Source organism: Heloderma suspectum, chromosome 10 (assembly GCF_057233095.1).
Source record: "Heloderma suspectum isolate Gila_16-S chromosome 10, 16-S_ref, whole genome shotgun sequence".
In the NCBI taxonomy this organism is placed as follows: Eukaryota; Metazoa; Chordata; class Lepidosauria; order Squamata; family Helodermatidae; genus Heloderma; species Heloderma suspectum.
Genome location: NC_139467.1, coordinates 1,938,160 through 1,965,079, shown reverse-complemented (window position 1 = coordinate 1,965,079; position 26,920 = coordinate 1,938,160). Strand labels below are relative to the sequence as shown.

The 26,920-nt window shown below is 53.3% G+C and overlaps 1 protein-coding gene across 8 annotated transcripts; it reads right to left on the bottom strand.

Moving 5' to 3' along the window:
• Positions 1 to 5,381: 5,381 nt before the first annotated feature.
• Positions 5,382 to 21,521, bottom strand: RAB4B (RAB4B, member RAS oncogene family). Of its 8 annotated transcripts, XR_014784960.1 has the most exons (9): positions 21,401 to 21,521; positions 16,804 to 16,884; positions 14,650 to 14,764; positions 13,830 to 13,892; positions 13,334 to 13,488; positions 12,578 to 12,673; positions 10,970 to 11,123; positions 9,362 to 9,582; positions 6,890 to 7,180 (listed from the first exon to the last, which is right to left on the bottom strand). XR_014784960.1 is itself a non-coding variant. In XM_084814557.1 (8 exons), the coding sequence occupies exons 1-7, from the start codon at positions 21,414 to 21,416 to the stop codon at positions 11,008 to 11,010; spliced, it is 642 nt and encodes a 213-aa protein (XP_084670683.1). In that variant the 5' UTR covers positions 21,417 to 21,521; the 3' UTR covers positions 5,382 to 7,180; positions 10,970 to 11,007. The 8 variants fall into 8 exon arrangements, 5 of the variants coding, with proteins under 5 accessions (XP_084670683.1, XP_084670682.1, XP_084670684.1 ...); XM_084814557.1 differs by lacking the exon at positions 9,362 to 9,582 and having other exon boundaries at positions 5,382 to 7,180; XR_014784961.1 differs by lacking the exon at positions 16,804 to 16,884 and having other exon boundaries at positions 6,897 to 7,180.
• Positions 21,522 to 26,920: the final 5,399 nt, after the last annotated feature.

Here is a 26,920-nt window from a genome sequence, read left to right as displayed (position 1 = left end):
TGGGCGGTATAGAAATGAAATGAATGAATAAATAAATAAATAAATAAATAAACAAGACAGCATAGTAAGAAGCAGAGACATCACCTTGCCGACAAAGGTCCGTCTAATCAAAGCTATGCTTTTCCCAGTAGTAATGTATGGCTGTGAGAGCTGGACTATAAGGAAGGCTGAGCGCCGAAGAATTGATGCTTTCGAACTGTGGTGCTGGAGAAGACTCTTACGAGTGCCCTGGACTGCAAGGAGGTCAAATCAGTCCATCCTAAAGGAAATCAACCCTGAGTGCTCATTGGAAGGACAGATAATGAAGCTGAAGCTCAAATATTTTGGCCACCTAATGCGAAGAGAAAACTCCCTGGAAAAGTCCCTGATGCTGGGAAAGACTGAAGGCAAAAGGAGAAGGGGACGGCAGAGGATGAGATGGCTAGATAGCATCACGGATGCAATGAATATGAACTTGAGCACGCTCCGGGAGAGAGCGCAGGACAGGAAGGCCTGGCGTGCTATGGTCCATGGGGTCACGAAGAGTCGGACACGACTGAACGACTGAACAACAACAACAAAGCCCCCTAGAAGGGGATTACACCTACTCAATGTCAGAAAAAAATACGTTATATTTTGATTTTCTTTTAAAGGGAACTGCCAATAACATTTTTATTCCTTGGAAGAATTGGATAAAACTTTCAGGATTGTCCCATCAGAGGAGATCACGTCTGCCAAATTTCAGAATGATAGACATAGGGGTTTTTGTGCAAGGGTGGCCTTGACATTTTGAGGTCTCCAAAAAAGGACATACTTTTCTCCCTATTATCCTTGTGGACCATTGTGCTGAAAATTACAGACAGCCTAGAGTTGTCCCTAAGTAAGAAACCAGCAAAGTTTCAGAAGGATAGGTGCAGCAGTTCATGTGGAAGGAGAGTTCTCCAATTTGGAGGAGGGAGTGATTTGCTTTCCCTTCCATTCACCCCTTCCCCAATAATTTTTGGGCAAGTTTTATGAAAATGCACAGGTCATTAGAGGTGTCCCTCAGGCAAGAAACCTGCAAAGTTCCTGAAGGATATACATGCATGCAAATTTAGAATTACTAGAATTTGTTTACATTTCATCAATGTTAGCAGCATGGGAACATGGGCAGGAGTGTGCTGTTGCGCTTGTGTCCTGCTTGTGGGTTTTCCATGGGCATCTGGTTGGCCACTGTGTGAACAGAATGCTGGACTAAATGGACCTTGGTCTGATGCAGCATGGCTTGTCTTATGTTCTTAAATAGAGAATGCCTCTGAGCATACGCAGAATGCCTTTCCTTCAACACTGAGTACTTACATTCTCCCCCCTACCACTTCTATTCCCCTCCATGCAACCATCCCTCCTCATCCTACCATCCTCCAGCAACTCTTGATCAAAGCAGATGTCTTGTTTTATGCAATTTTCCTCTATCTCCTCCTTGTTATGCACAAGCTGTCATCATATCTTCCTCCTCATAACTTCATTTGTGCCAAGACTTCACCAGGATTCAGCCAATGAGTCTGTTTTCAAAACTAGGGTTAAGTTATGAGAAGCTCTGAGCATGTACTAAGTGCCTTTCCCTCACCACTGAAGCTAGAGGTCATGCAAAATTAACGCGCGCGCGCGCACACACACACGCAACAAAACATGCATAGGACTGAGCTGAAAGGGTAGTCAATTCATTAGATGGAATTGGGTAGGCACTGTGTTAAGCTGACAGTACCATGCTCACAACTCAGGCGTATTTCTGAGTACACATGCAGAACATCAAGGTGCAAACCTCTCTGCTGGAATCCTATGCACACTTTCCTGAGGGTAAGCCTCATTAAACATAAAGGGGTTTCTCAGTAGGCATACATAGGCTTGTATAAATGAGCAGTGTTTATCTCCCCTCCACTTAAAAAACAAACCCCAGACACCTATTTTTATGAAAGCTTTCTGTTCAGAGGAACATAGGAAGCTGCCTTATACTGAGTCAGACCCTGGGTCCATCTAGCCCAGTATTGTTGATGCTGACTTTCCAGGGTTTCAGGCCAGATTCTTTCCTAGCCCTATCTGGAGATGCTAGGGATTGAACCCGGGACCTTCTGCATGCCAAGCGTGTGCTCTGCCACTGAGCTGCAGCCCTTCCTATTGCTGGATGAGGGCAACTGACAACCAAAGAGCCCCACATTGGTTTCTCTGCAACCATGTGAACCCACTTTTCTGAAAGACTTGAGTGAGGAGAAAAACCAACCCTCTTATCTGTTTGATTAAAGTCAAATACAGTTCAGAACTTCTCTTGCACACCAAAGGGAATTCTCCTTAAGAATTCCCCAAGAGATGCTCTGGGTGGAATAAAGAAGAGAGAGAAAGAACAGGAGAGGGGAGGGGAGGGGAGAAGAAAAGAATGGTGATTGGAAATGTGCACGGGAGTGGGGTAGAAAATTCCCTAAGCCAAGTGGCTCCTTTCAGAGAGGTAGTACTTCAGAGGAATTTAGGAGGCTGTGCAGGGTTTGTAAGGATTGCATGTACCTAAATTTATTTTATGAGGTGAGGTAGCTGAGGGCTTTTTCTGGCTTTTTTAAAACTGTAGAACCTATTTAAAAGCCTCAGCAGTTCCTCGATCGTGACAGCACATTGTCCTAACCCTCCTTTTGGAATAATTTGAGTCCTACAGCTATTTAGGAGACATTAAAGTGGAGGGAGAGAAAGAAGTTTGTGGAGGCTGATTGGATCCTTTGCTATACTGAAGCTACTAAACTTCTGCAGAAGGCAAAGTTTCCAGTTTGGGGCAGTAAAATCAGATGTGGTGTGAAATACCAGTATTTCACATGGAGCTCTTTCTTCCCTTCCTTCTTCCTCTTCAAAAATTTCACTGCAGGCAAGCTCCCAAGAGTGGGCAGGTAAGAGCAGAAAAGTAGGGGGGAGAGGTTTTTTTGCACCTCAAAAAAACCGTACACCAGATTAGGGATAGTGACCTCCTAATGGCCACCTTAAACAACTTCTGATTAGGATCCTTAATCCCCTGGGTGGCTTGACAGTTATTTTTTGTTTTAGACTTTGAGAAAAGGAAACTTTATGCATGGCTAGCACAAAAGCCACTGGACCTAACTCTCTGAACTTTGGCAGGTTCAGTCAGCTCCACAGGGGCTGCCAGGTCCCCAAATTCCATACATGTATGTGGAAGCACAAAAAAAATATAGCTCTTTGACAGATTTTATTGAAAATAGCCAATTTTACCTGTGACTAGCACAAAAGCCACTAGACCAAACTGCCTGACTTTGGTAGGTTCAATCAACTCTGTCGGGGCTACAAGGTCTCCAAATTTCATGTAGTTATCATACAAACTAAAAAAAGTATGGCCATTTTTGTTTTCCAATGCAAGTCAATGGGAAAATGTAAAAAAAAGTATGGCGGGACAGCTCAAAAGATCCAGGGCACAGCTCAAAAATTATCTGGGGCCCGTGCCCAGGTGGGCCTATTGATAACAACGCCCTGGGCTCCCATCATCCCCAGCTAGCATGGCCAGGGCACCAGGCTGGAAAGGGCTGGCCTGATAGGTGCTAAATAGATTTCAGGTTGCAGCAGGGATCAAGGGGAGGGAGGGTAGCCTGGAGTAGCACCACTGAGTGCACAGGGCGAGGAGCAAAGGAGTGGGCACAGTGGATGCTCTTGTGAGAGCAGGCATCCATAACCCTGCATCCCATCACCATGTAAACTGCTTCCTTTCTCTTGCCTTTCCCCCTCCCACACACTTTCCAGGAACTGCTTAGATTTCCAAAAGGAAAGAGGAAGAGAAAGTCAAGTGATTTAAGAAGAGGAAGGGAGAGAAAAGAGTTCTGTGGACAAGGCACAGTTCCTCCACCCTTTCCCACTCAATAGAGGGGGTGGGGAAGAAACAGATATTTGGGGAGAGAGGATGCCAAGGAGCCCTGTCCTGGCTCTGCAGTACCATCAGTCTTACATACAGGACCCCCTCCCTTTTCCCTGCTCTTTCTCCTCTTTCCCAGCCCCCATAGGACAAGATAGCAGTCCCTGTGCATGCTCAGAGGGCGGGGGTGTGTGTGCACGTATTAGGAGTCAAGCGTTGCCATGCTCAGCAGGGAGTGGAGACCACGTCTGGAGTGCCCCAGGAGCCACACACTGCTCCAAGTGGACCTTATTGTGCAGGTGATGCTGGCTAAGGGCAGTTGGTTTCCAGTACTGTGGGAAGGGTGCCCTTTAGTCCTGGAGGAAGGGAGCCAGTGGCCTGAGTTCATGCAAAGCCTGCAGGGTCAGCTAGAAGGCCCAGCTCTGCCTTGAGTCTACGCAGCTGGATTCTCTGGGCAGCACTAATGGAAACCACCGAGGCCTGTCTTGGTGTCCCTCCACGGTCAGAGCTATGGTAGGTGGCCACCCGAGAGGCAAGGGCCTTCTGCTCTGTGGCACCCAAGATGTGGAATCGCCTGCAAGAGAAGCGTGTCTCACAGCACCACCCCCCACTTCTGGGTGAGCCACAAAGACCGGGGGCGGGGGCTTGTAATATTGTCTCAAACAAGGACCCGATGACCACAGCTGCCTTTTTAGCCGTTAGGTTTCACTGTAGCATGTTGTTTTACCACCTAACTGTAGTTTTGTTAGGACACTTGTAAGCTGCCTTGAGTACTGGGTATAAAGGTGGGGTAGACAGGTGGGGCGATAGGTGGGGAAGAGGAAGACCAGGGATTTGCTGTGCAGGGCTGGACATGCCAGGCTGTTGATCCTCAGGAGACTCCAGCATCCATACCAAAGACCCCTTACAAGCCCAGCAGCTGCCCCAATGTCTATGGAAGGGCCGGCAACAGGGTCATGCGCTTGGTGTGGTATTCTGTGGGACGGGCTTGCTCTCGTGAGGCAAGGGCTTGGGAGTGTTGTTGCAGACTATTACATGGGGATTCCTGTGGCCTCTGATCCCTGCAAGATCAGGACTGATTCAGGCAGCCAAGCCCAGCTCTTATTGGCTTCCAGGACCCCCTTGGTGATCCTTGGCCTGGCTCTGCTGCCCACTGTCCCCACCCTATCAGACTTCCCAAACAGGAAGTCCATGCCAGTGATCGACAGAGCTGCTCCTGACCCAGCAACCGGAGCCCGCTCCACACCTTGATAGAACCAGACATTGAGAGCAACAGAACAGCTGAGACGATGGCTAAGCTAGGTGGAGAGACTTGGGTGAAATCCAGACTTGGGAGTTCTCTCTGAAGCAGTGGCAGAGCACACCTCTTTTGCTGCCACAGCATCTGTTCAGCGTGGCCTGCAGGATTGTTCTGAACAACACAAGATTTAAGGAGTCCTGGGCTCCTCATCTGGTTACGCTGACTGGTTCATAAACCACTGTGACGTATTTGCTAAATACTTTGCAGACAAATCTCTCAGTCTGATCTGCTTGGGACTCCCTTTATTGACAGTATCCATAGCAAGAGTATTTGTAACTCTTGCCTGGATGACTTCCAGTTGCTGCGGCCCAAGGATCTGGACAAGGTTCTTGGAGCAGCCCAGCTAAGCTACTGCGTTCTGGATCTTTACCCTTCCTTGCAAAGGAAATTGAGCTGAGCGTTAATACATCTTTGAGGGAAGGCAAGACCTTAGCCTGAAGAACCAGCAGAAAAGCCACCCCAGATATGAGTCACATCCGCCCCCGCCCCCAAAGAAAGGGAGGTTGGCGCCTGGGGGTGCTCCTGCATGTAGCTGCTCCTGGAGACACCGTCTGGGGCAACCACCAGCAAGGCAGAGGTACTCCAACCTCCTAGAACAGCACCCTCTGCTGGACAACAAGCCCACCCTGGCTCTGCCCCCGTGACCTCCTGACTGACAGGTGGGACTTCCTTTGAAGATGGTTCCTGGGAAGCACCAACAGGCCAAAATGCAGCAGCTAGCATTTGAGCTACCACTTCCCACTGCTCTGGAAAAAGAGCACCCAGGCCTGGTTACCTGCTAGTTTCTGGGCCCAATTCAAAGTGATGGTTTTGACTTTCAAGGCCCTACAGGTGCTTTTTAAGGAAAGGGCCATAGAGTCATAGCGGAGCCCCTGCTTTGTATGCAGAAGGTCCCAGATCTGATCCCCAACAGCATCACAGGCAGGTCTGTGAGCCACTGCCGCACGTCAGCATAGCCAATGCTGAGCGAGATGGACCACTGAACAGTCTGGCTCTGTAAGAGCTTCTTGTGATCAACGTCCGGCCCAGGGGAAGGGTCACTTCTTCCCATATACCCCAAGCAACCGAGATCATCTGGGGGAGGCTCTTCAGTAAGTGCCACCCACTGCCCAACATACAGCAAGTTGCAGAAAGGCAGCTTTGGGGGAGGGGGGGGACTGTGGAACTCAGCCCAAATTAATTCACCTGCTGCTCTTCCTTTCAAGAGAGAGGCAAGACGCATTTTATTTCGGGAGAGATTTTCCCTTGAGGTTGGTTTCAAGCTGTAGAATTGCTCTTTCCATCCTGGCAGATGATGTACTGCAACCTTCCCAAATGTGGTGCCCTCCAAACGTGTTGGACAACAGCTCCAATAACCCCCACTGGTCATGTTGGCTGGGACTGATAGGTACTGTAGTAGCAGAGTAGAAGACAGCGGAGTGCTCCTGTCTTCAGACCTGCTTGTGAAGCTTCCCAGGGTGGCTGGAGGACTCCCATTGGGAATGGGGCTCAGGGAGACAATGCTTGTATTCCTAAAGCAAGAGCGGGTTGGAACTTTGGACTGGGATGCCTTGAGAAGTGCTGGAACCTCCATCACCCCAAGACACTCATTGGCATTATTAGATGCGCCCTTGTGTACATGGCCAGTGACTGCAATGCTCCTTGGTGCTGAACCGCACCTGCCATGCTGCCCCTTGGCCAGCACGCACACACCATGCCCAAAGAAGGGAAGGAAGGAAGAAATGCACCACCAGTCTCACATTTGGAAAAGAAAAAAAAAAAGAACACTTTATGTAGGAGAATCAGTTTCACAGCCTTAGATTGGAGGGAACGTTTGCATTTAGAGAGGAAAATCCACCAGAGGATCTGGGTTATAAATTGCTTTGCAACAGCCAGCTGCTCAGCCACAGATTCAAAGCAGCCCTGTCCAAATTGCCCATCCCTTGACAAACCTCAAGGGAGTGTCCAGAATCAGAGAGATTGTTGGTAGAAGCACAGGGGTGGAGAGAGCAGGAGGGGCCACAGGCAAGGTGGCTGTGGGCTTCTAACTGCAACACAGAAGTAATAAATAACAAAGTTAAACATTACATTTTTTAAAAAGACAGAGAATCCAAAGAACTCCTCCTACCCCTTCCCCTTGGGACTTTTTTTTTTGAGGGGCTCTCAGTTGAAGGAATTGATGCGGCAGCTGGGGGAGGGGATCTCCCCAAAACAACCAATAAGGCAAGCCAGGAGTGCCAGTTCCGATATTCCAGCAGAAGACAGAACCACAGAAGCAGAACCTGCTGTCCAAATGAGACCCCCCGCCCCCCAGCGACACCAGCACCACTGTGCATGCACACCACATACCCGGAAAGCTCAGAAAACAGGAAGAGGGGAATTCCCGACCACTTGGAAGCACTGGCGCGCTCTCCGCCATGTGTGCAAACTCCACACGTCATCAGAAGTGAACACTAGCAGGAGCAAAAGCGTCCATTCTGCCTCCCAATTTCACACTGATTTTTGGTAAATTTGCCATGATCTTGCCTCTTTGCCCAGAAAATGTTTCTGAATGAACCTGTATTGTCACAAGAACTAGAACTCCGCCACATTCTTGAGAACACCCAAAAGCCAAACACCTCAAGATAAGGTGAAACTACAGATCCACTCAGGAGCATTCAAAGTGAGACTCTCTGGCGCACATGAGCAACAGGCTTTAAGGAAGGCCCATTATGGTGACTCCGGGCCAAAAAGACCAACATGAGCAAGCCAGGCCTCCAGAGGGAGGAACGGGAGGCGTGAAAGAAGGCACACTTCCAAGGGCTGCGCAGGTGTTCTGGCCTACAACGCATACCTTCCTTGTCAGAATTGCTAATGGTGAGGGATGACGAGCACTGTAGGCTCAAACGTCTGGAGGGCGCAAGTTGCCCACCCCTGGGCCAGCCCAAGCCCCCACAGCCGGCCACTAGAAAAGGAGGAAGATTCAATTTGGTGGGGAACAGGCCCTGTTTGGAGAGATCTGCACCACACGACACCGCTCCACGCCCACACAGCCAGTCCAACCTTAGCCACGGAGGAGAGTGAACGGCGGGTGCAAGAGCACTGCTGGCTTTGAAGCCCAGGGGCTCAGAAACTGGATTTATTCATAAGCTGCCAGGAAGGAGCGGAGTCTGAGGACCACCTACTCACAGAGGGATTAAAGGGCCATGGAAAGCTGTGAACATTCCTCACAGCAGAGCCTTTGGAAGAGGAAGGCACCCTTTGTAGCTCCTGTGCCCTAAAATCTCCCAAGCGTGGGACGGCAGCGCCTGGTCAAAGGTTTTAAAGCACTGGGGCTTTCTGCAGCACTTGACAACGGACAGGAATCCAAGAGAACACAAACAGATGGCTATAAACGTACAAGGGGGTGGGGAGACGGACGGACGGACGGACGGACACACACACACACATACACACTGCTTCCCCTGCATAAGAGACCTGATCACGCAAGCAATGATTCCTTCTCTGAGGATCTGGACTCCTTACTATGTCCTCAGAGCAAAGTAGAGCAATGCTGACTCAACACACACAAACCCCTAAGAAATTTCATTTCTCTTTCAGCTGACACCACACACAGAAGCGGCAAAGACGCAAACGTTGAGTGTGCAGCCCTTTCTGGCCCTGGCCCAGTGGCTACAACCCCATGGAGGGGGCAGAGGAAAAAAATGTGGGAGAAAGTGCCTGCAAAAGGTACAATCTATGGCTTTTGTAAAACAGAAGAGGAGCCCTCAGAGCGGAGTGGAGGAATGGAAACACACACACATGCCCCAACACACACGAGCGGATCTGGCAAGAACATACATTCAAGCTGGACCCCAGATGGGGAAGGCGTGCACCAGAGATGCTACCAAGCAGAGGGGTCATCTGGTTTGGCTACCAAGGCAGAATATGCCCATTCCGGGATCTTAGCAGGAGCAGTCCCTGTTCCACTGCATAAAGAGCCCCAAGAAGTGCCACGTGCTCTGGCCTGCCCTGGAGAAACCACACTGACCTCTCCCCCAGAAGGTGGAATCAAGATCCACTCTTTAGGAGAGGAGGGAGAAGAAATTAAGTATCTCCAGAGCGACACACACAGACCGCACCCCCAAATCAGAATCTTATTTTGTCATTCAGTCAGCAGCTGCCGCCGCCGAGGGCAGAAGGAATTAACAAGGCGGCCGAGATTCGTTCATGGATCGCCCCTGCTGCTCGTGAACACGCAGCCTGCTGACCTCACAGCTAGAATAGTTGCGTGGTGCCAGAAGAAGGGGGCTTGGCGCACAGTCTCCGTCACAGACCTCCCGCAAGGACGTTTGTCTGGGAAGTGAACTTGCAAGGCTTCTCGTCGGGAAGGGAGGTGAAGGGGAAGGAGAAAGTGGCGGTGGCAGCAGCATGGAGATGGAGCAGAAATCCTTGGAAAGGAAGAGGGCTTCAGCCAACGAGGCACATAGTCCTGGGAACAGAATGCAAGAAGGTGCTTCAGGCGGCCCCAGGTACAGAGCAGCCAACTTCCAGCACTGAAGGCAAGAGAGAAAGCGTGCGCGTGTGTGTGTGTGTGTGTGTGTGTGCGTGCGTGTGTATAGAGAGAGAGAACAAACTGCTTAGGGCCAACAGCTGCCAGGAGGAGAACCCTCAACAGAGACACACCCCTCGCACCAGTTACTTGCAGCAGGCGTGCTTTTCCCCGTCTCCACACACGCTACATGCTCCTGAGCAATCACCCAGGCTTCTGGACTGAACCACTTCAGGGTGTGGGTAGGAAAGAGGGGCCCCTCCAGGCAAAACCAAAATGGAAAGGGGCTCTGCTGCACCAGCCTGCCTTATCCGGAGCCCAGAAGCACAGGCCCATCCAGCGTCAAGTGCCATCGGGAGCCTCTCTCAGCAGTCTGAGTGCCTCCCCAGCCAGCTGCTCGAAAGCATTTTGGCAGGAGACGGCAGGGATGGAACCCAGGTCTTCTGCATACAAAGCTGGCACTCCCCCACTGAGTGAGCCCCCCCCCCCCCAGCATGTCTGGGAGAAAGAGTCCAGGCTCCCCTTCTTCCCGCCATGCTCACTCCCTCCACATGGGAAGGTCTGTGTTTTGCAGAGAGGAGCCCTGACCCACACGTGAGTCCCAAAGCCTTGGTGAGAGGCAGAGCAGGGGATTCAGCAGAGCAGGGGCTGGCCAAGGGGAACAACAGGAGAAATGAGACCCCAGTCCGGTAAGCAAAAGCATTTGCTGAAGTGGGATTGGAGGAGGAAAGGCATACAGGGGAAGGGCCATAGCTCCGTGGCAGAGCCCTGCTTTGCATGCAGAAAACCCCCAGTTCAATCCCCAGCAGTATCTCCAGGTAGGGCTGGGAAAACTCCTGCTTGAACTCCAGGAGAGCCATGGCTGCCAAACACTGGGCCAGGTGGACCAAGGGTATCAGGCAACTTCCTATGTTCGGGGGGGGGGGGGGCGCTATTCCAGGCATGGGGAGCAGGGTGGCAGAGGGCACAGAAACACACGTTGAACTTGGACAGAGCGGGGGAGTGAGGGAGAGGTCAAGACTGCGTGTGCATCGCTCTCCCTGCTCTCCTCCCTGCCTGCCTGGATAGAACCTGTCTGAATTTGCAAGCCCTCCCCTGCAGCTTCATTTGCAAGCCCTTCCCATACAATCTGAAGAAGAAGGGTGTTCCCACATCCGGGTGGGAGGGGGGTATTTTTGCGGAGGATGCACCAGCTTAGGAGTCCTGACCAACTTGGGATGCCCGTGGCCAATTTGTTCTCCCACGCAGGCGCCTCTGCCATGGGGCTTCCTCAAGCACCAGGGGCTGGGCTAGTGCACCCCACCTCCAACCCACCCCTAACACTTACCTTGCAAGACAGTTTCCAGGCATGCTTGGATTTCGGTTCTAGCAGCTGCATTGCTGCCTGGTCTGTGTTTGGGTCCCCCGGGGTTGCCGCAGCTGTCGCAGGGATGTGTCCCCATACTGGATGCCCGAGCCCATCCTCTCTGGATCAAGTTCACCTGGGGGTGGGGGTCTTATTATTCTGGCAGGAACCCAAAAAACAGGTGCATCTCCACGCAAAAGAGCTTCCCGTCAAATCCAGGAGCATGGCAACAGGCTCATTACAGCCAGACAGGCCCACCTGAAGCACAGCTGGCTCAAGGAATCCAGCCTCTGGCTCAGCAAGGCAGTTTTTATTCCATCCCTAAGAGCAGCGCAAAGCAGCGGAGCACTTCTGCAGCAGTGTGCAAAGTTGACCCGCTGTGTTTGGGCTACTTTGTGTTCAGTCCAAGCGTTCTGTTCAACTCCAAAGCCTTCACCCTCTTACATCCCTGGTTTCCAAATCTAATTTCTTCAAGGGAACTCTTCCCATGTATGAGGAGCCGCTACACACTTGCAGAGCACTCTGGGCATGCTCTAGAGCTGGGATGGGGAACCTGCAGTCCCCCAGGTGTCGTTGGACTGCACCCCTCTGCTGTTCTTCCATCAACAAGCAAAGAGCTTCTTCTTCACGCAGGCCTCTGGCATGTAAACAGGTCTGCTGGGTTGGGTGCTGTTTTATTACATTATTGCTGCATTTCTAATTGTGTTTTAACACATTTGTTTTATTATTGTTTTAATCACGTTTTATTTACGACTGTAAGCCACCTTGAGTGCCATTTTTCTTGGTAGAAAGGCAGGGTACAAATCAAATCACTAAATAAATAAACTCCCACCAGCTCTGGCTAACATAGCCAACAGTGAAGGATGATGGGAGTTGTACTCCAGCAACACGGAGGGCCGTGTGTTCCTCATCCCTGCTCTGGAGCATACACAGAGTTCACCCAGGGCACTGGCCAGGTCTGTCAGGCCCCACCACTGCACTGCCTGAACAGAAATGGCTCCTTCAGGCACATCCGCACTCCCGTCACGGCTGCACGCACAGGCCAGCTGCTGCGGCCAAGCTGCCATGCTGCGATTCCTCACTGAGGGAGCCCCAGGAAGCTTCTGAGGAGCCCCAGAGCTCCCTGGAACACAACTTCTGTTGTGCACATTTCTTCAGTACTGAAGCTCTTATGCATATTCACTCGCATGGTATAATGCCGCCGTTGCTGTAACATAGAAAACTAACTCCCGCACGAGACACGTCAAGAGAGGAGCCGTGCCCCTCCCAAGCAGTCGATACTCCAGGGCGGTGAACCTTTGACGGCAAAGCCATTTGGGCTCCACTGAGGGGCTGAAGCTCAGCGGGAGAGCACGTGTTTTCCATGCTGCGGCTCTCCGGTTCCATTCCTGGCATCTCTGCGCAGGGCTAGAAAATCCCCTGCCTGAAACCCAGGAGAGCCGTTGCTGCCTGTCAGCGTCGACAATGCTAGGCGGGATGGACGCGGGGGCCTCTGGCCCAGCAGCAGGCAGCTTCCCATGTTCCTACTTCCATCCAAAAGAGGCTCCCTGCATTCATTTGGAGCCATGGGGGAAACAGGCCAAGACACACCTGATTCAATTTTGTTCAGTATGGTCCGTGCACATTTTAGAAAAGCTTCTTCTACATTCTCCCCAGTCAAGGCGCTGGTCTCGAGAAACATCAACTCTGCAGGGTTAAAAAAACAGACACAGAACAATCCCATCTTGCTCAGTCATGTGAGTTAGAGCAAAGAAGGGTGTGGGGCCAATGCTTCTCCTCCCAGCTCCAGGAGGAAAACACAGCCATGGAGGAGTGAGAGAAGGGGGGCTGAGCTCGCTTGTAGGTCAGCTGCGCTGAGAACCCCAGGTCTGCCCACCCCCGTTTTCCCCACCACCACCTCTTTCAAGTTCAAGGGTGAGCTGCCGCCCAAGGCCTGCACGGGACCGCAGAAGCAGCCGCAGAACACCGTCCCTCATTAACGCACTGATGGGTGCTGCGATCAAGCAGGTGAACTAGCCGCTGCAAGCTGAGCGAGACGGGGGACCCAGCTGCTCCCCAGCCCCAAAGCCACCTCTGAGACTGCGCCTCAGCAGCCCCTGCTGGAGGGGAGGCAGCACGTCGCCACCAGCTCCCCCACTTCACCCTTGGCGGTGCAGCCACAAGGACAGCACAGGAAGGAAACACAGGCAGACCTCAAGGAGCGACTGTTCTCGCCCTGAACAAGTAGCTCTTGCAGCCTGGCTGGGCCCAATGCAAGGGGAACGCAGGCGGGTGGAGGAGGGCAGGAAGGAAACCCTTGCATGAGTGGAAAAGCCAGGCTGAAAAGCCCCCCCCTGCAGAAGTTACCATTCTCCTGAGCGAAACGTGAAGCTTCCAAAAATGTGACCTCCCGGTCAGCATCCAGATCCTTCTTGTTGCCACACAGAATAATGACTATGTTGGGGCTGGCCAGAGTCCGGGCGTCTGTTAGCCAGTTGGTCAAGGCATTGTACGTCTCTCTGCTGCAAGGCAGGACCAGGAAGAGGAGAGGGCAGGGACTCAGGCGGGCTGGAGGAGACGGGGACCGGGGGGCGCCCCTCCCCACTGCGAGCTGCTGGACGAGCTGATTGCCTCCTCCCCACCCTCTCCAGTGCCACAGGGGAACCTCCCCAGAGCCCAGCAGCTAAACCCGCCTGCCACCCTTCGCAGGGAGCCTTCTCTTGGGCCGGAGGAGTGCTGTTTGACCAGCTCTCTCCAAAGAAGGCACCAGAACCCCACAACCCTTAGAACAGGGTCTGATACTCCCCAACAGTTCCTCCCACTCCCCGTCTGAAGGGAAAGGGAAGCCACTGCAGAGACCCACCTGGTGATGTCATAGACCAAGAGCGCCCCAGCTGCACCCCGGTAATAGCTTCTCGTTACAGACCTAGACAGAGGGAGATCAAAGCCTTATACAGACGCAAAAGGCAGGGTCCGCTTTTTCAGCTGCAATCCTAAACACATTTACTTGAACTCCATGGGGTTAACTTCTGAGTAAACCCAGCCAGAACTAAACAATTAAAATCCAGACTGCTTTGGATCCTCTCTCAAGACAGGACACACACACACACACACACACACACACCTGTGTTTCTGTACAGTCTTTGGGCTGATGGGCTGAGTACCTCTGGCACTCAGAGACACAGGGGGGGGCCTGTAAAAAGGAGGGGCATCCGAAGCCTTGCAAAAATAAGACACTCTCCCTTTAACCTGGACCTAACATTTAGCCCGTTAACATCTGGGATATCTGAGGTGTGGAAAGGAGAGAAGTGCCACCCTTTTGGGGAAGACTGACAATCGCAGAGGTTCGTACGCAGTGGTACTGAAGATCCTGCATTGCCGATTTTGAGGAATATCTATTTTTACATTCCTTACTTGCTGGAGTCTAACAGCAGTTACTAGAAAACTTCAAAAATTCCCTTCCCATATGCTTACCACTTTGGCACAGGGCACCAGCTACACGCATCTTCAAACCACCCAGAAACACCCACTCTCCAGGCCTAGCAAATGGGCAGCATTCTCATGTCCCTGCCTCCCCCCCTTGCTGCAAGACTGGAAAGAAAGCTAGCCACCTCTTGAGAGCTTGCAGACCAGCAGAGAAGCCTGGAGCCTCCGCCAGGTTCCAGGGCAATCCTGACCCTTACCTAAACCGCTCTTGCCCAGCTGTGTCCCAGATCTGGAGCTTCACTGTTTTGCCACCAACATTCACAACCTTGGATCCAAATTCCACTCCAATTGTGTGATTGGAATCCTGTTTGACTACAGAAGCACAGAGAGAAGGAAAGAAAAATTAGCAAAGCGCAGAGGGCACACAGGATCAGCCACAGCAAGTCTTTGTAAAACACACAAAAACAGCAACTCAGAAACTGTAAGTCCCACAGCACTAGAGAGGAGGCAGAGAATGGCATCGACCACACTATTGGGTTGAGCGTGATCTAACACCACCAACAGCAGATTCTGGGCTAAGGCTGCGACAGACCAGCAGACAAAGAGATTTAGGTGCCAGAATGAAAGGGCACCTCATTTTAGAATGAGGAAATATTCAGGTACAGTGTCCAAAACTGGCTAGTAGAAGGAAGACATCCTGCATTGCTCTTTTGCAGCCTGTCGCAAGACAGGAAGGAAATGGGGGGACTTGGCTTTCCATCTCCAGCTTGTTCAGTTCACTTCATTTAGCCAGCCCCATGCACGTCACTAAAAGGACATTTTGCATCATTACACTGCAGACAAAGAGCACCCTTTCCATCCATCTCCCTTATGCTTCAATGAAAAGTAAGCCAATAACTAAAACATATCAGGGGATGGGTGGCAGTGGTAGTAAAGAGTCAGCTCAGCAAACAGACCCATGGAATTTTTCTGAGAATACAAGTTATGACCACCCCACCCACCCCCGACCCTGTTGTTCAGACATCTTGATGTGATGGTAATGTCAGCCACAACGGAGATGTGGTAGAATCAAGGCACACAAACAGCTTGTCTGAGCAGGAATGATGTCTCAGAGGCTGAGAGGTGAACCAGGACATCACCCCGTCAGATCTTGCTTCTGTCATGAACACAAAATGGCCTCAGAGAAGGGCCCCCTCCCCTGGTTTGCTCTCTCCCATCTGAACTATGAGTAAATAATGGCAGCTTACTTTCCAGGGTTGCTGTAAGGATTGCTGACAGAATATACACAACCCATTACAGCAGTGCCAGATTGCCAGTGATATGCAGGACAGCCTGACGGTAAGGCAACATCACAGCACAAGCTCTGCACCATCTCTGGCTGATCAGGCCCCCGTTCCATCTCTCTCCCAGCACAAAACCAGTTGCAGCAGGGCCTTTAAGATAGTGGCCCCCAGGCTGCAGAATGAGCCCCCAGTGGAGTTAGTCATTCCTTCTGGCCTTCCATAAAATCCTTCTGTTTAGATGGCATTTGAATGACAGAGTTATTTATTGGCTCCTGCATTGCTTAGGGGGTTTTACTGTAAACTGCTGCTTAAGATCTGTTTTTTAGGAGATGTTCTATTGCTTAGGTAAGCCTCTTTGGACACAGGGACAACAGCTTACAAGGACCTTAATAAAAATCAGATTAATTACTTGGGTCGGCAATATTTTGGGGGCATCAATAGTACAGCACATGATACAAGAGGGAGCCTCCCTGACCCGACCTGACCACCACCTGCCCCGCAACCCTCTGCATTATTATATGGGATCCCAGAGCACAACCCTGGGCTCAGGTGGGGCAGTTCCTCCGTGCTGCAAAGCATTACGTGCTGGCTCTGAACAAGATAAGAAGTTTGTTGTGCTACATACCCTCTTCCCACAGAGACAAACACATCACTGTCTTCTCCCCCTCAAGTCAAAAGATCTCATGTGCTTCGTTTTGAAAGAAAAAAATGACGTGGCCAGATGCTGTACAAGAACACAGAACACTCAAGCAGCACCTGAGCCAGACAGACAACTCCCTGCCCCTGCAGCGGCTGACAGACGTTCAGCGGAGGGGATGAGGGAAAGGGCCTGTTCCGCTGAGGTGCCCAGCCTGCCCAACTGTCTCCCCAGAAAGATATGTCTGGACCCCCTTTGCCTGCTTTTAGGTGGTCTTTGACATGGAATTATTCCAGACTTCTTTTTGAAGTTAGGGCTTTAACACATCGACAATGCTATTTTTTCTGGTTTTATTATTGTTTGCTTTGATTGCATTTAACTCTTTTTTATTATACTTCCTTCTGCTCAATTTTTTGTAAGTTGCTTTGAGTTGGCATGTGCCTAGGAAGACAAGAAATAACCATAGTTATAGATAAACTAAAATAACTCACATTTGTTCTCTATGAACTGATGGAGGAGGCAGGACTTCCCTGTGCCAGCACTTCCAATCACCAGGAATTTGAAGAGGAAATCTGCAGGGAGAGCCAGAGAAAGCGCCATGATGTTCACACCCTCAAAAAACTTTTTTTTTCAGGGTGGGGGAGATGGCAAATCATATAACTTAGGATGTGAGCAGCATCCTAAACTAGCAAAGCTCAAAGAGAATGGCAGCAAGACTGGAGAACAGAGACAATACCAGACATCTGGGAGCAGGAAATCCCAGCAGATGGCACCCCACTGCCACTGGTAGAAATGTGCTGCCTTTTGTGCCCACTATCTCCCACCCCCACTAGCTTTTTCTCTGTGGTGGGAACCTCACCCTGCCAGCCAGCCCTGCTGGACAAAGATTTAACAGTCCTTGAAGGGAGAAGCATCAGGAAATCTAGGCACTCAGGCAGCTCAAGTCCCTCTAGCCCTGGTTGCAGCAGAGGCAAGAGGCTTTTTGTAGGCAACAGCCTACTTGGCAAGATGAACAAGGTGGATTGAGAAGGTATCAACATTTTGGTAACAGACCAAGGCTGGGAACATACTGTCAGGGTGGAAACTGAGCCCACAGAGCCCCAGAGCAGTTCTGATTCTGAGGAGGAACAACAATCCGTGGGAGAGGAGCTCGCGCATCTCTCACAAGCCCAGCAACTGGCAGAGATTACTCCTGCCAGCATTCCTGGGATGGATAGTGACCCTGGCAGAGACAGCGCGCTGGAGGGGGGCTTGCTGGATGCTCGGCGCAGACGCAGGGAGCGGCAACAGATGGAGGGCGCCAAAAGGCGGCGCTCCGCTCGTTTGGCACTCAAACAACGGTCGCGTCCCGAGGACCCAAGGGAAAGAGGGAGGATCTCTCCATAGCCCATAAGTTCAGTGTCTTCCCGCAGTTCTCCTTCAAATGGGGACCAACTGCCTTACCTGGAGCTTAGGCTACTCTGCTATCTACCCCAGTGCAGTTCCTTGCTTAGTCACTAGTAATTAGTATCTGTAAGAGTCATAAAGGAATAAAGCCTTGGAAAGAATCCTCGTCGTCTGTGTCCTGAGTTGGCTATTGGAGGGGACTGCAAGAGGCAGCTAAGGCGCTCCTGACACATACATGAGCCTGGACAGAGCTGAGAAGAGAATGGAGAATTTCTTGGTGCTGGGGTCATATTTTCAGGACCTGAAGGACCTATGGCCCCTGAGCGCTCCTGCTACATAAACACCAGCTCAACTGCTTTGGAGTTGTAGGTCAGGGTGGGAAGAAAGGTATTCTAAAGTTAGGTTTCCTATACCAGAGTCATGTGACACCTGAGAGTTTAACTAGCTTCTTGGGAAAGCATTCACAGGGCAGCACCAGCTTGATCAAATGCATGAAGAGGACTAGAAAAATAAAGATGTAGTCTGAGGAACACTGAATGGGGCAATGAAATTAACAAGGCAGAGAGAACAGCCTTGTGGGAAGGTGAAGCGGCAGAAGTGGGTTTTTAGACACACATTCACTACAATTCAAGGCATCTGTTTTCAGGCTGGACAGCAAGTGTTCAGATCCCTTCTGCCATAAGGGGGAACATCTTAGCTTCCCCTTAGAGAAGATCTCTTTGCTGGCATAGGCTGCCCCCTGCACTTCAAGGTTTTGATCAAAGCCATTTTCATGGAGGGAAAGGGCAGGATGTGAATTCAAAGCTGTAAGAGTTGGGCAACATAATTCTGCCAAAGACCCGAAGCTTGTCAGGCTGAGTGCTTAGACAGCAACTGCACCACTGAGGCAGGATTGGTCCATTGCCCAGCTAGCAGGTCCCCATTCTGGAAGGATTCAAGGCAGTTTGCCTAGTCTAAAAGGAGTCGCATTTGACCACATGCACCAACCCCCAAACTCCTCACAACAGGGCTGCCTCAGTATGAGAATCAATATCAACAATCCTGCCAAGATACAAATGCTCTCTCTGGAGCAGTTTCTTTCTACACAACAGAACTGTCCCTCCGCCTCCAATGCTATGGATATTTCCAGCCCAGCCACACAAGCAGGCAAGAGCTCACAAGCCCTATTTGTGAGGTCAGTAGCTTATTTTGCCCCAACCTGCACGTGCCTGGCTTGCATGGACACAGGCACGCCCTAGAAGAATCAACGCCTCCGCTAGTTAAGAATTGCTCCATTCAACAAAACTAGGTCCAGCCGCTGATTTAATTTTCCCTCTTTGCCTTCTTCCTTTGTGTACTAGGAAAATGTTTTGAAAGCTGCTGTTGCAAAGCTACATGGGAAACAAAGAAGCAATGAAATCTAGGAAAACATTGTCTTCTCTCAGCACACAAAGACAAAAAGGCAAAAGCCACAAAGACATCGGGACAGAGGAAGAACATGCAGCTCCATCTAATTGGTACACAATGGTCCTGCTGGGGTTTAAAAACCACCTCCATGGCAATCCTGGCAGACTGCAGCAGAATCCAGCACCAATTCTGCCTTGTCAAAATCATTTCTCCTTCAAGGTTCCTCAACCTACATCTTTCTATACCATTATATTTCTAGTCCTCTTCTTTGTTTTGTTATTCAAATATTTATTGATTTTGAAAATTAAGTTTACAACTGCATACTAAACAGCCAGTTTATGCCAACATTTCCTCTTCTTCAAGTCAACAAAAATGGGCTACCAAACACTGTAGTTTGTTGGCTAGTCCAAAATTGTTTAAACCACTCCCATTGCTGCTCAAACTTAGCACTAGCCTTCTTCGTGCATCTAACAAAGTTGTCTATGAAAGTTATCCCAATAAGCAAGTCAAACTCTGAGATGCCAAAGAACTAGTTGTTGTTTTTTTGCGGCAGGAGATCCAACATGAAATCTTCCGGAATTTTAAAGAATGAATTGACTGTTCCAGAGCTTTTGCTCTATTTGCCAGGTCAAGGAAGCCCACTTTTTTATGCTTCCATCAACTGTGTTTCTTCCCCATCTTTTAACCTGTCCCTCAAATATTCTGCAGTGGTACACTGGGGCAGCTTTCACAAGCAGCTCTTATGCTATTTGTAGTTCCAGCATCTGTGTGATGATAATCACACTGCCTCACATTACGCATGTATTTTGAACATTCTCACACACTCATAAGTGCCACACCCACCAGTTTCCACCCATACACACCAGGCAGAGGGCTCAGGTCTGTACAAATAGAACAGCAAGTGGCAACAGAGTGTGTGTTTTTTAAGGCACACTCCTGTTCACAGAATACTTTCAAGCACCGGGTCGTGTGACTACCCCACAAATTCAAAAGGGCTCTTTTGCACAGCAGCTGATACAATAACCACACTCACAACTGGGTTTGGTTTAAGTGTTACAACACTAAAGGCTCTTTTTATCACTATTCATGCCATTACCCCAAGACTTCTGGCTTCCTGCAAGCAGTGCTGTTATCATCATGACCTACCAATTTAAACAGCATGATACTTGCAGTGTTCAACCTAGCCATTAATCACTGCAAGAAACCCAATTTCAGCCCTGCCTTTACACCCCTTTTAGCACAGAAAGCAAAATAAAGGTATTTCCAGTCCTACCACCAACTATTCACTTTTAAGCACTGGATATGTGTCATGGAGGGTTTATACCTCTACTGGATCTTGCTCACCTACCATGCAGGTAATAAGGGTATCATTATTAGGAGATCTTCTCCAATAAACAACATGATATGGCCTGCTGCTTCCTTCACCAGCAGGTTTTTCCAATTCCTGCAGCCTCTGTGGGCTAGCGTTCCATGGAAGACACACATGGAAAAAGGCAGCTAAGCCTACTCAATAGAACATAATGAGGGCCATTATTGGGGAGGTGGAGTACTTCCTACATAAATAAGGTATAATTATAACCTAAGCCTCCTCTTCCTTCCTTCCTCAGCCCAGGAGAACATGGGGGCGGGGGGGGTTACAGCCCACCCACCCAGCAACCCTTCAAGTCCTGTTCACAACAGCTTCATGTCCTGAGAACACCGACGAAGGCACCAAGCAACTAGCTGCAAAGCAAAATAATGGAACATACTGCCTCCCCCCCCCCTTTTTTTAACGGAAAGCAAGATGGGGACCTGCCCAGGATTGTTTCCCAGCTCTGACGCAGCCTCTCTGCCGAGCCCTGGGGCAAGTCCCTCGGCCTCCTTCTTGCAAGATGGAGAGGGAAGGGCAAGGATGCCCCCGGGAACGCCGCGAAGCGCTCCCGCCGCGTCAGCAAGGGGCAGGTCCGCGGTCCAGGCCGGAGGGGCCCCGGCCTAAGCCACCCACCCGCGTGCCGCAGACCCCACGCGCGCCAGCAGCATCGCCGCTGCCGGCTGCAACACTTGCCTGGGACGCCCCGACACCCCCAATCCCGAACCGCGGCAGCCGCCACAAGGGCCCCCGACGCCCCCTCGGCTGTTCCCACATCGCGGCCGCCCGCTGCCCCGCGCCGGCCCCGCCAGCACGCCGCGCGGCCTGGAGGCGGGGCGGCCCCGCGAGGGCCCCCAAGGCGCGCCGCCGCCCCGGGAGCCTCGTGGCGCCTCGCGGCCCCCGGGAAGCGGCCGCGAGGCCCAGCAGAGCCGGGCGCCCCCATCACGCCCCGCACCTCAGCCCCTTACCATAGGTCTCAGACATGGCCGGGGAGGGGAGGGGAGGCAGCCCCTCTCCTCCTCCCGCGCCGCCGCCGCCCTCGCCTCTTCTTCCTTCCTCCTCCCGCCGAGGCTGCCCGGCCCCGAGAGCGAGCCGCTTCGCGCAATATGGCGGCGCCCAGGGGCCCGGCCAATATGGCGGCGCCCTGCGAGCCAGACGCTTCCGGGTGGTCGCTCTCCCCCGCCCCGCCCCTGGGCGTGGCGTCGCCGCGAGTCTGACGCCACGCGGCTCCGCTCGAGGTCCAGGACGGGCCCCGTCACGCCCGCCCCAAGCCGCGCCCCTTTCCCTCCCCGCGCCGCTCTGGCGACCAGCGCCCCCTAGCGTTCCAGCCTCGGAGCTGCACCCGGATCAGGCTTCCCGCTCCCGTCGGTGGGCAGCCGAAGGCTGCCCCGCGAAGCCCCCGCGGAGTATGCCAACCCGATTCCGCTGAACGGGAGAAGCTGCCTTTGTCCCCTACCGCCTTAGCATTTTTCTGCTGCTGTTATGTTTCACTCTGTCGTTTTGTTTTTATCAACTACTTGATAAAAACTGATTTCTGTTCAATTGAGCCTGAAATGAGGGAGATGCAGTTTTTCAAACAATAAATATACAAACAAAATATACGCAAACCACCCTGCTTTTTTTTGTAAATGGCCCTGGGGATTCCTGTGGAAGGGCAGCAGAGAGTGCCCCCCCCCCAGCTGGCATCCAGAGCCAGGCGGCACCTGGACAAGGGCCGCCTTCCAGCGAGCATGGCGGAGAGCCGCGGAGAGACCGGCGCACGTTCCCCGCGGAATCCTGGCGACTGACTGAGGCATCCGAGGCGCGTTACGCGGCGAGCGGAGGTGGGCAGGTGCCCCTCCCTCCTTGTGCTGCCCCCGAGCTGCTGCTCCGGGGAGGCTGCGGGGGGCACGCCCTGGCGAGAGCTGGGGCAGCCCGGGATGGGGCTTGCGGGCCGCCCCGACCTTGCTCCCGCCATTCCAGCCCGGCCGAAGGCAGCCCAGCCCCTCTCGGGAGCACAACTGGCGGGGCCGCATCAGACGGGGGAGCCTTTTGCGACCGCCGAAGGGGAGAGGGGGAGACTACGCTCCGGCGCTGGGCTCGAGCTGGGTGTGCTCCGGCAGTGCCTCTGGGCGTGCGCAGAGCGGCCCTTCCTCAGCACCGCGCAAGCACAGCCCGCGCGACCCGGCCGAGAGCCGCCGAGCGAAGCGCGGGGCCGGAGTCCAGGCCTCTTTCAAGGCGGCGGCCTCGCTGCACGCGGCGCTGCCCGCACCGCGCCGTCTGTTCGCGGCGGGCAACCTCGCCGGCTGCACTGCCCCTCGCCAGCAGAGGGGCAGCCTTGCGCGGGCTTCGCCTGCGGGGCAGCAGGAGAGGAGCCGGCGGCGGCAGCCTGGCAGCGGCCTGCTTCGTCGCGCGGGTCGCGCCGTCCCTGTCGCGAGTGCGGGGCGGCCTGGAGCCACGCGGAGAGGGGCCTGCGGCCGGGCGGGCGGGCTGGCCCGGCCGGAGCGGGCTGCTGGGCGGCGGAAGCAACGGGGGCCGAGGCTGCGGGACGGGGGCCTGCTGTGGTCGGGGCCTGGCGGAGCGCGGGCGCCGCAGCTTTCCTCTCCCCTCCCCTCCCCTCCCCTCCCCTCTCCTCTCGCGCGGGGTTTCAGGAAGGGCCCTCCAAAGCTGCAGGTCTGCTCCCTCCGCCGGAGGCAGCTGGCGCCAGCAGACTGTGTCCCCGGGACTGGCTCGCGACACCAAGCTTCCGCCTTGAATCTATGTTCAACACCAAGACGGAGTTCGAGGCCGTGGGAAATAAACGAATCCAGAAGTGCCCCTGAGCATGTGCGTGAGAAATAGGATTGTGCGGAAGAGATCGCCTCAGGAGCGCTTCTGAACTGGGGCAGCCAGCCCTTTCCACACATCCTTCCAACCAATCCACAAAGACCCCGGGGAGTCAGAGATCGCGTTCCCGGGGCACCAGAGGGCGTGCCTGGTTTGGCTTTGCCTTCTTGTGCTTTCACCATCCTGCCCGTTTGTTGCAAACGGCCCGGGCCGTGGTCTGGCTGAAGGGCAGGTGCAAATGTGCTAAACGAATAAATCAAATGATATGCCTTACTAGCAGAGCACACACCTCTGCTCTAGAAACGCAAGCCCTTCTCTGCGGACGCTGGTCTCTCTGCTGGTCTGCCAGCCTTTGGGTCCAGCCCTCATCCTGCCACAAGCGGCATCCAGTCCACAGCACATCCAAGCAGCTGGCCGCAAGACCAGCAGGGTGCTTGTTAACCTGGCCTTTTCAACGACATAGTTGTTTTCATGTTCTTATTTTTTATTGTTTGAAGGTTTTCTGGTTTTAGATTGCCTTGATAGCTTTTTAGCAAAAAAGCTGCCATGTAAATTCCATGTTAATGAAAAACAATACTGTGGAGGTGATCTGACACATGCCAGCCTGGGGCAGTCCCTGCCTTTCCTCTTGCCCACACCACCACCACCCCTTTCTGTTGAAAGGCAATCAAGTCAAGCCAGGAGAATCTGGGCAACAGGGGGACACACAGAGAGGCCAGGCCAGGCCAGCCAGAGCACAGAGCAGAGGTGGCAATCCAGCCCTTCCCTTGAACTCTGTTAAAAGTGGGGGTCTTGCACCAATGGGTGCACAAACACCCAAAAGCAGAGCCTGCCCCCAAGAGCAGGGTTGCAGGCAGAGGCCTCGGGGATCTCCCGCTCCCCCACCTTGCCATGGATGCCAGCTCAATCACAAGGAAGCAGGCTGACCAAGGCAAAGCCTGGCATCACAGAAGGAATGGCTAATCGCTCTCTCAGGAGGGGGCTGGCAGGGAACTGGAAAACAACCAGCCTGGGATACACAGAGGCTGGGGGAGCAGCCCGAGGGAAAAGGCATTGCGGGGGGGGGACGACTCTGCTGCTCTGGAGTTTGGGGAATGTGCTGGCAAGGTGGGGAAGAGGCAAGCTCAGCCTCTTGCAGTTGAGCACTGGAGACCCTCTTGTGTGTCTCCCCCAACCGTTTTTGCCCCCCCCCCCGTGTGTTGGACTGCAATTGCCATCTGTCCTGGCTGGGAAGAATGGGCGTTGCAGCCCAATACATCTGGAGGCCACGGGGGGGGGGGCTTAGGAGGGGGGCAGCAAAGGCATGACCAAACTCATGAGTGACAGGGACTTTGCAAATGGATACCCAGACTCCCCTGAAATCTCCAGCCAGGAAAATGGTGGGCTCTTTCTGGCAGAGTCTTAGAGAGGAAGAGGAGCCTGGGTGGGGGTAGCGTCTCCTCCAGTACTTAATTCCCAACCCCACAGCTGTTGCTGGGACCGCCCCTCTTAAGACAGCACAGCCCTCTCCTTCAAGTGCCTTTCCCCCAGTCCCTTACATGGGGGCTGACTGTAATTACTTGGCAGGGAAACACTCTGCACATGGTCAGAGGGAAGCATGCCTTCATTAACACTCCACCTACTTCAAAACCTGGCATGGGCAGTCCCAGCTCAGAATCAAGCTAGGCAGAGGAAAGGACCTGCTACCAGGACCCAGCCCAGCAGCAGAGTGGGGTGGAGGATGGGTTGCCCTGAGCTGGACCTGGGTTCAAGTCCTACCTCTGCTGTAGATGCAGTGAGTTGCTCTGGGTGAGTGGCTGCCTCTCAAGCCTGTCCATCATAAAGCAGAACTGTGCACCACCTCGCAAGATTGGCGTAAAGGTGAGCAGCACAGGCATTGCAAAAGAGCTTTACCGCCATGGTCATGAAGAACCTGGTGGGAGGTGGGTTGAGTCATTCCCAAGCAGGGGTCTTCAGGAAGCCCCCAGCCCTCCATTGGCCCAACCCCTAAAAAGTCAGCAGCAGCACCAGAGGAGAGGATTTTCCCACAAGTTTGCAACTCTCTGGCAAGCAGAGGGAGGAGAGCTCAGGAAAACCAGGCTTTCCCAATTCACCCCCCACCTTATCCACTGTCTCTTCCTCCCTAGCCCAGCAATGTGGCAGGAAGGGACCCAGGAACCCTGGGCACCACCCCTGCAAGCATCCCTTGCACCAGCACCCCCAGCACTCTCCTGGTTCCTTCCCCTGCACAGGCCCCTACAAGTTCTCCCTGCAAGGCCACTGGGGCGGGGGCAGGGTGAGGCCCAGAGAGGAGCAGGAACAGCCTGTCCTTGCCAAGCAAACAGCCGTGCCCTGCTGGTGCTCAGGGGCAGGGTGCAGCCAGGCACTTCCTCCTCCTCCTCCCCATCAAGTTGGATCCTGCAGCAAGGCAGGGAGAGGCCAGCAGCCTGCCGGCTCCAGAGTGCAGGGGCAGGCCAGAAGCCAGGCTCCCAACCTCCTAGGTGTTACTCCCCGCTCAAGAACCTGCAGTTCAGACCCAGAGGGCAGGTGGAGAGCAGGTCCCAAGGTTTCTTCCCCAGGGCTGAGGAGAGTGGGGTGTGGGAGTTTAGGAGCCAGGACGCCTGGGTCCTCCCTGTTCCCCAACTGCCTGGACCAGACCTCTCTTCACTGAAGGGAGCCGCCATCCCCAGCTGGCTTCCTCTCCGCCTCTGGCCCAGGAGATTATCCATCAGGGGAAGGAACTCAGGGGGAGGGATTGCCTCCCAGCTGCTGTGGTGCACTTTGCACATGCTCAGGGAGGCTGTCATTCTGGCTACTTCCTCCTAATCCAGGGCTGAGCATGGAACTCTGACCACTGGTCACCAAGGATGCATCCAGGCGGAGGGCTCCTGGAGCCCCCAGCCTTGTGCCCCTGCGCCGCCTCCCCCTCCGTAATGGGTTTTGTGGAAAGACGAAAGGTGGAAGAAGCAGTGGGAGAATGCGGGGCGGGCGGAGATCACATCCTGCATCCTCTAACCTCAGAGAGGCGCTCCGCACGTGCTCCAGGTGGGGAGGCCCAGCTCCCGTTCGTGCTCCAGGTGGGGAGGCCCAGCTCCCGTTCACCCTGTCCTGTGAAGCAGCCGGCGTTACGGCCCGTCAGCACACCCCTGAGGGGGAGGGCGCTCGGCTCCTGGCCCCGCCGCGTGCCCATCGCCCTCTGGGGGCTGCCGCTGCTGGGCCGGGCCTGGCCCCGTGACCTCCTGGTCACGAATGCCAGGAGGGAGTCCTTCGAGGGCAGGGCAGCTTCTAAGCCTGGCGCAGGAGGGGAGGGGGGCAGCCGGCCGCGGAGGCTGCTATGGCCTTCTTCTCTCTCTTTCCTCGTCTTGAACAAGTCAGCTGCTCCTTGCTGAGTCACCCTCGCCTGGCCCTGGCCAGCTCCTCACAGCTGGGGGTGGGGGGAGAAGCAGCTCTGTAAAGGGTCCGAGTGGACAGGAGAACTGCCTCCCCTCTACACGCGCACACTTAATCTTGCACTTCCGTGGCCTTTATCAATGCAGATTTGGCGCCATCCTCCACTCCTGTTAATATCAACGTTCCGGTGCTACGCCCCAAAACTTGGTGTGAAGTGCAAGATTCAGGCCTAGGATATTTGAAGCCATACATTTAAAAATTAGGTGCCTCTGAGCATGTGCAGAGTAACTTTCACTCCTCAATGAATAACTAGA

Excerpts from the sequence above, each read along its gene's own strand:
- RAB4B (XM_084814554.1), bottom strand. Across the intron at positions 13,893-14,649 it reads GCTGGGCAAGAGCGGTTTAG|GTCTGTAACGAGAAGCTATT; the intron begins GTAAGGGTCAGG and ends CCCTCTGTCTAG. Across the intron at positions 12,674-13,333 it reads ACGTTTCGCTCAGGAGAATG|AGTTGATGTTTCTCGAGACC; the intron begins GTAACTTCTGCA and ends TTAACCCTGCAG.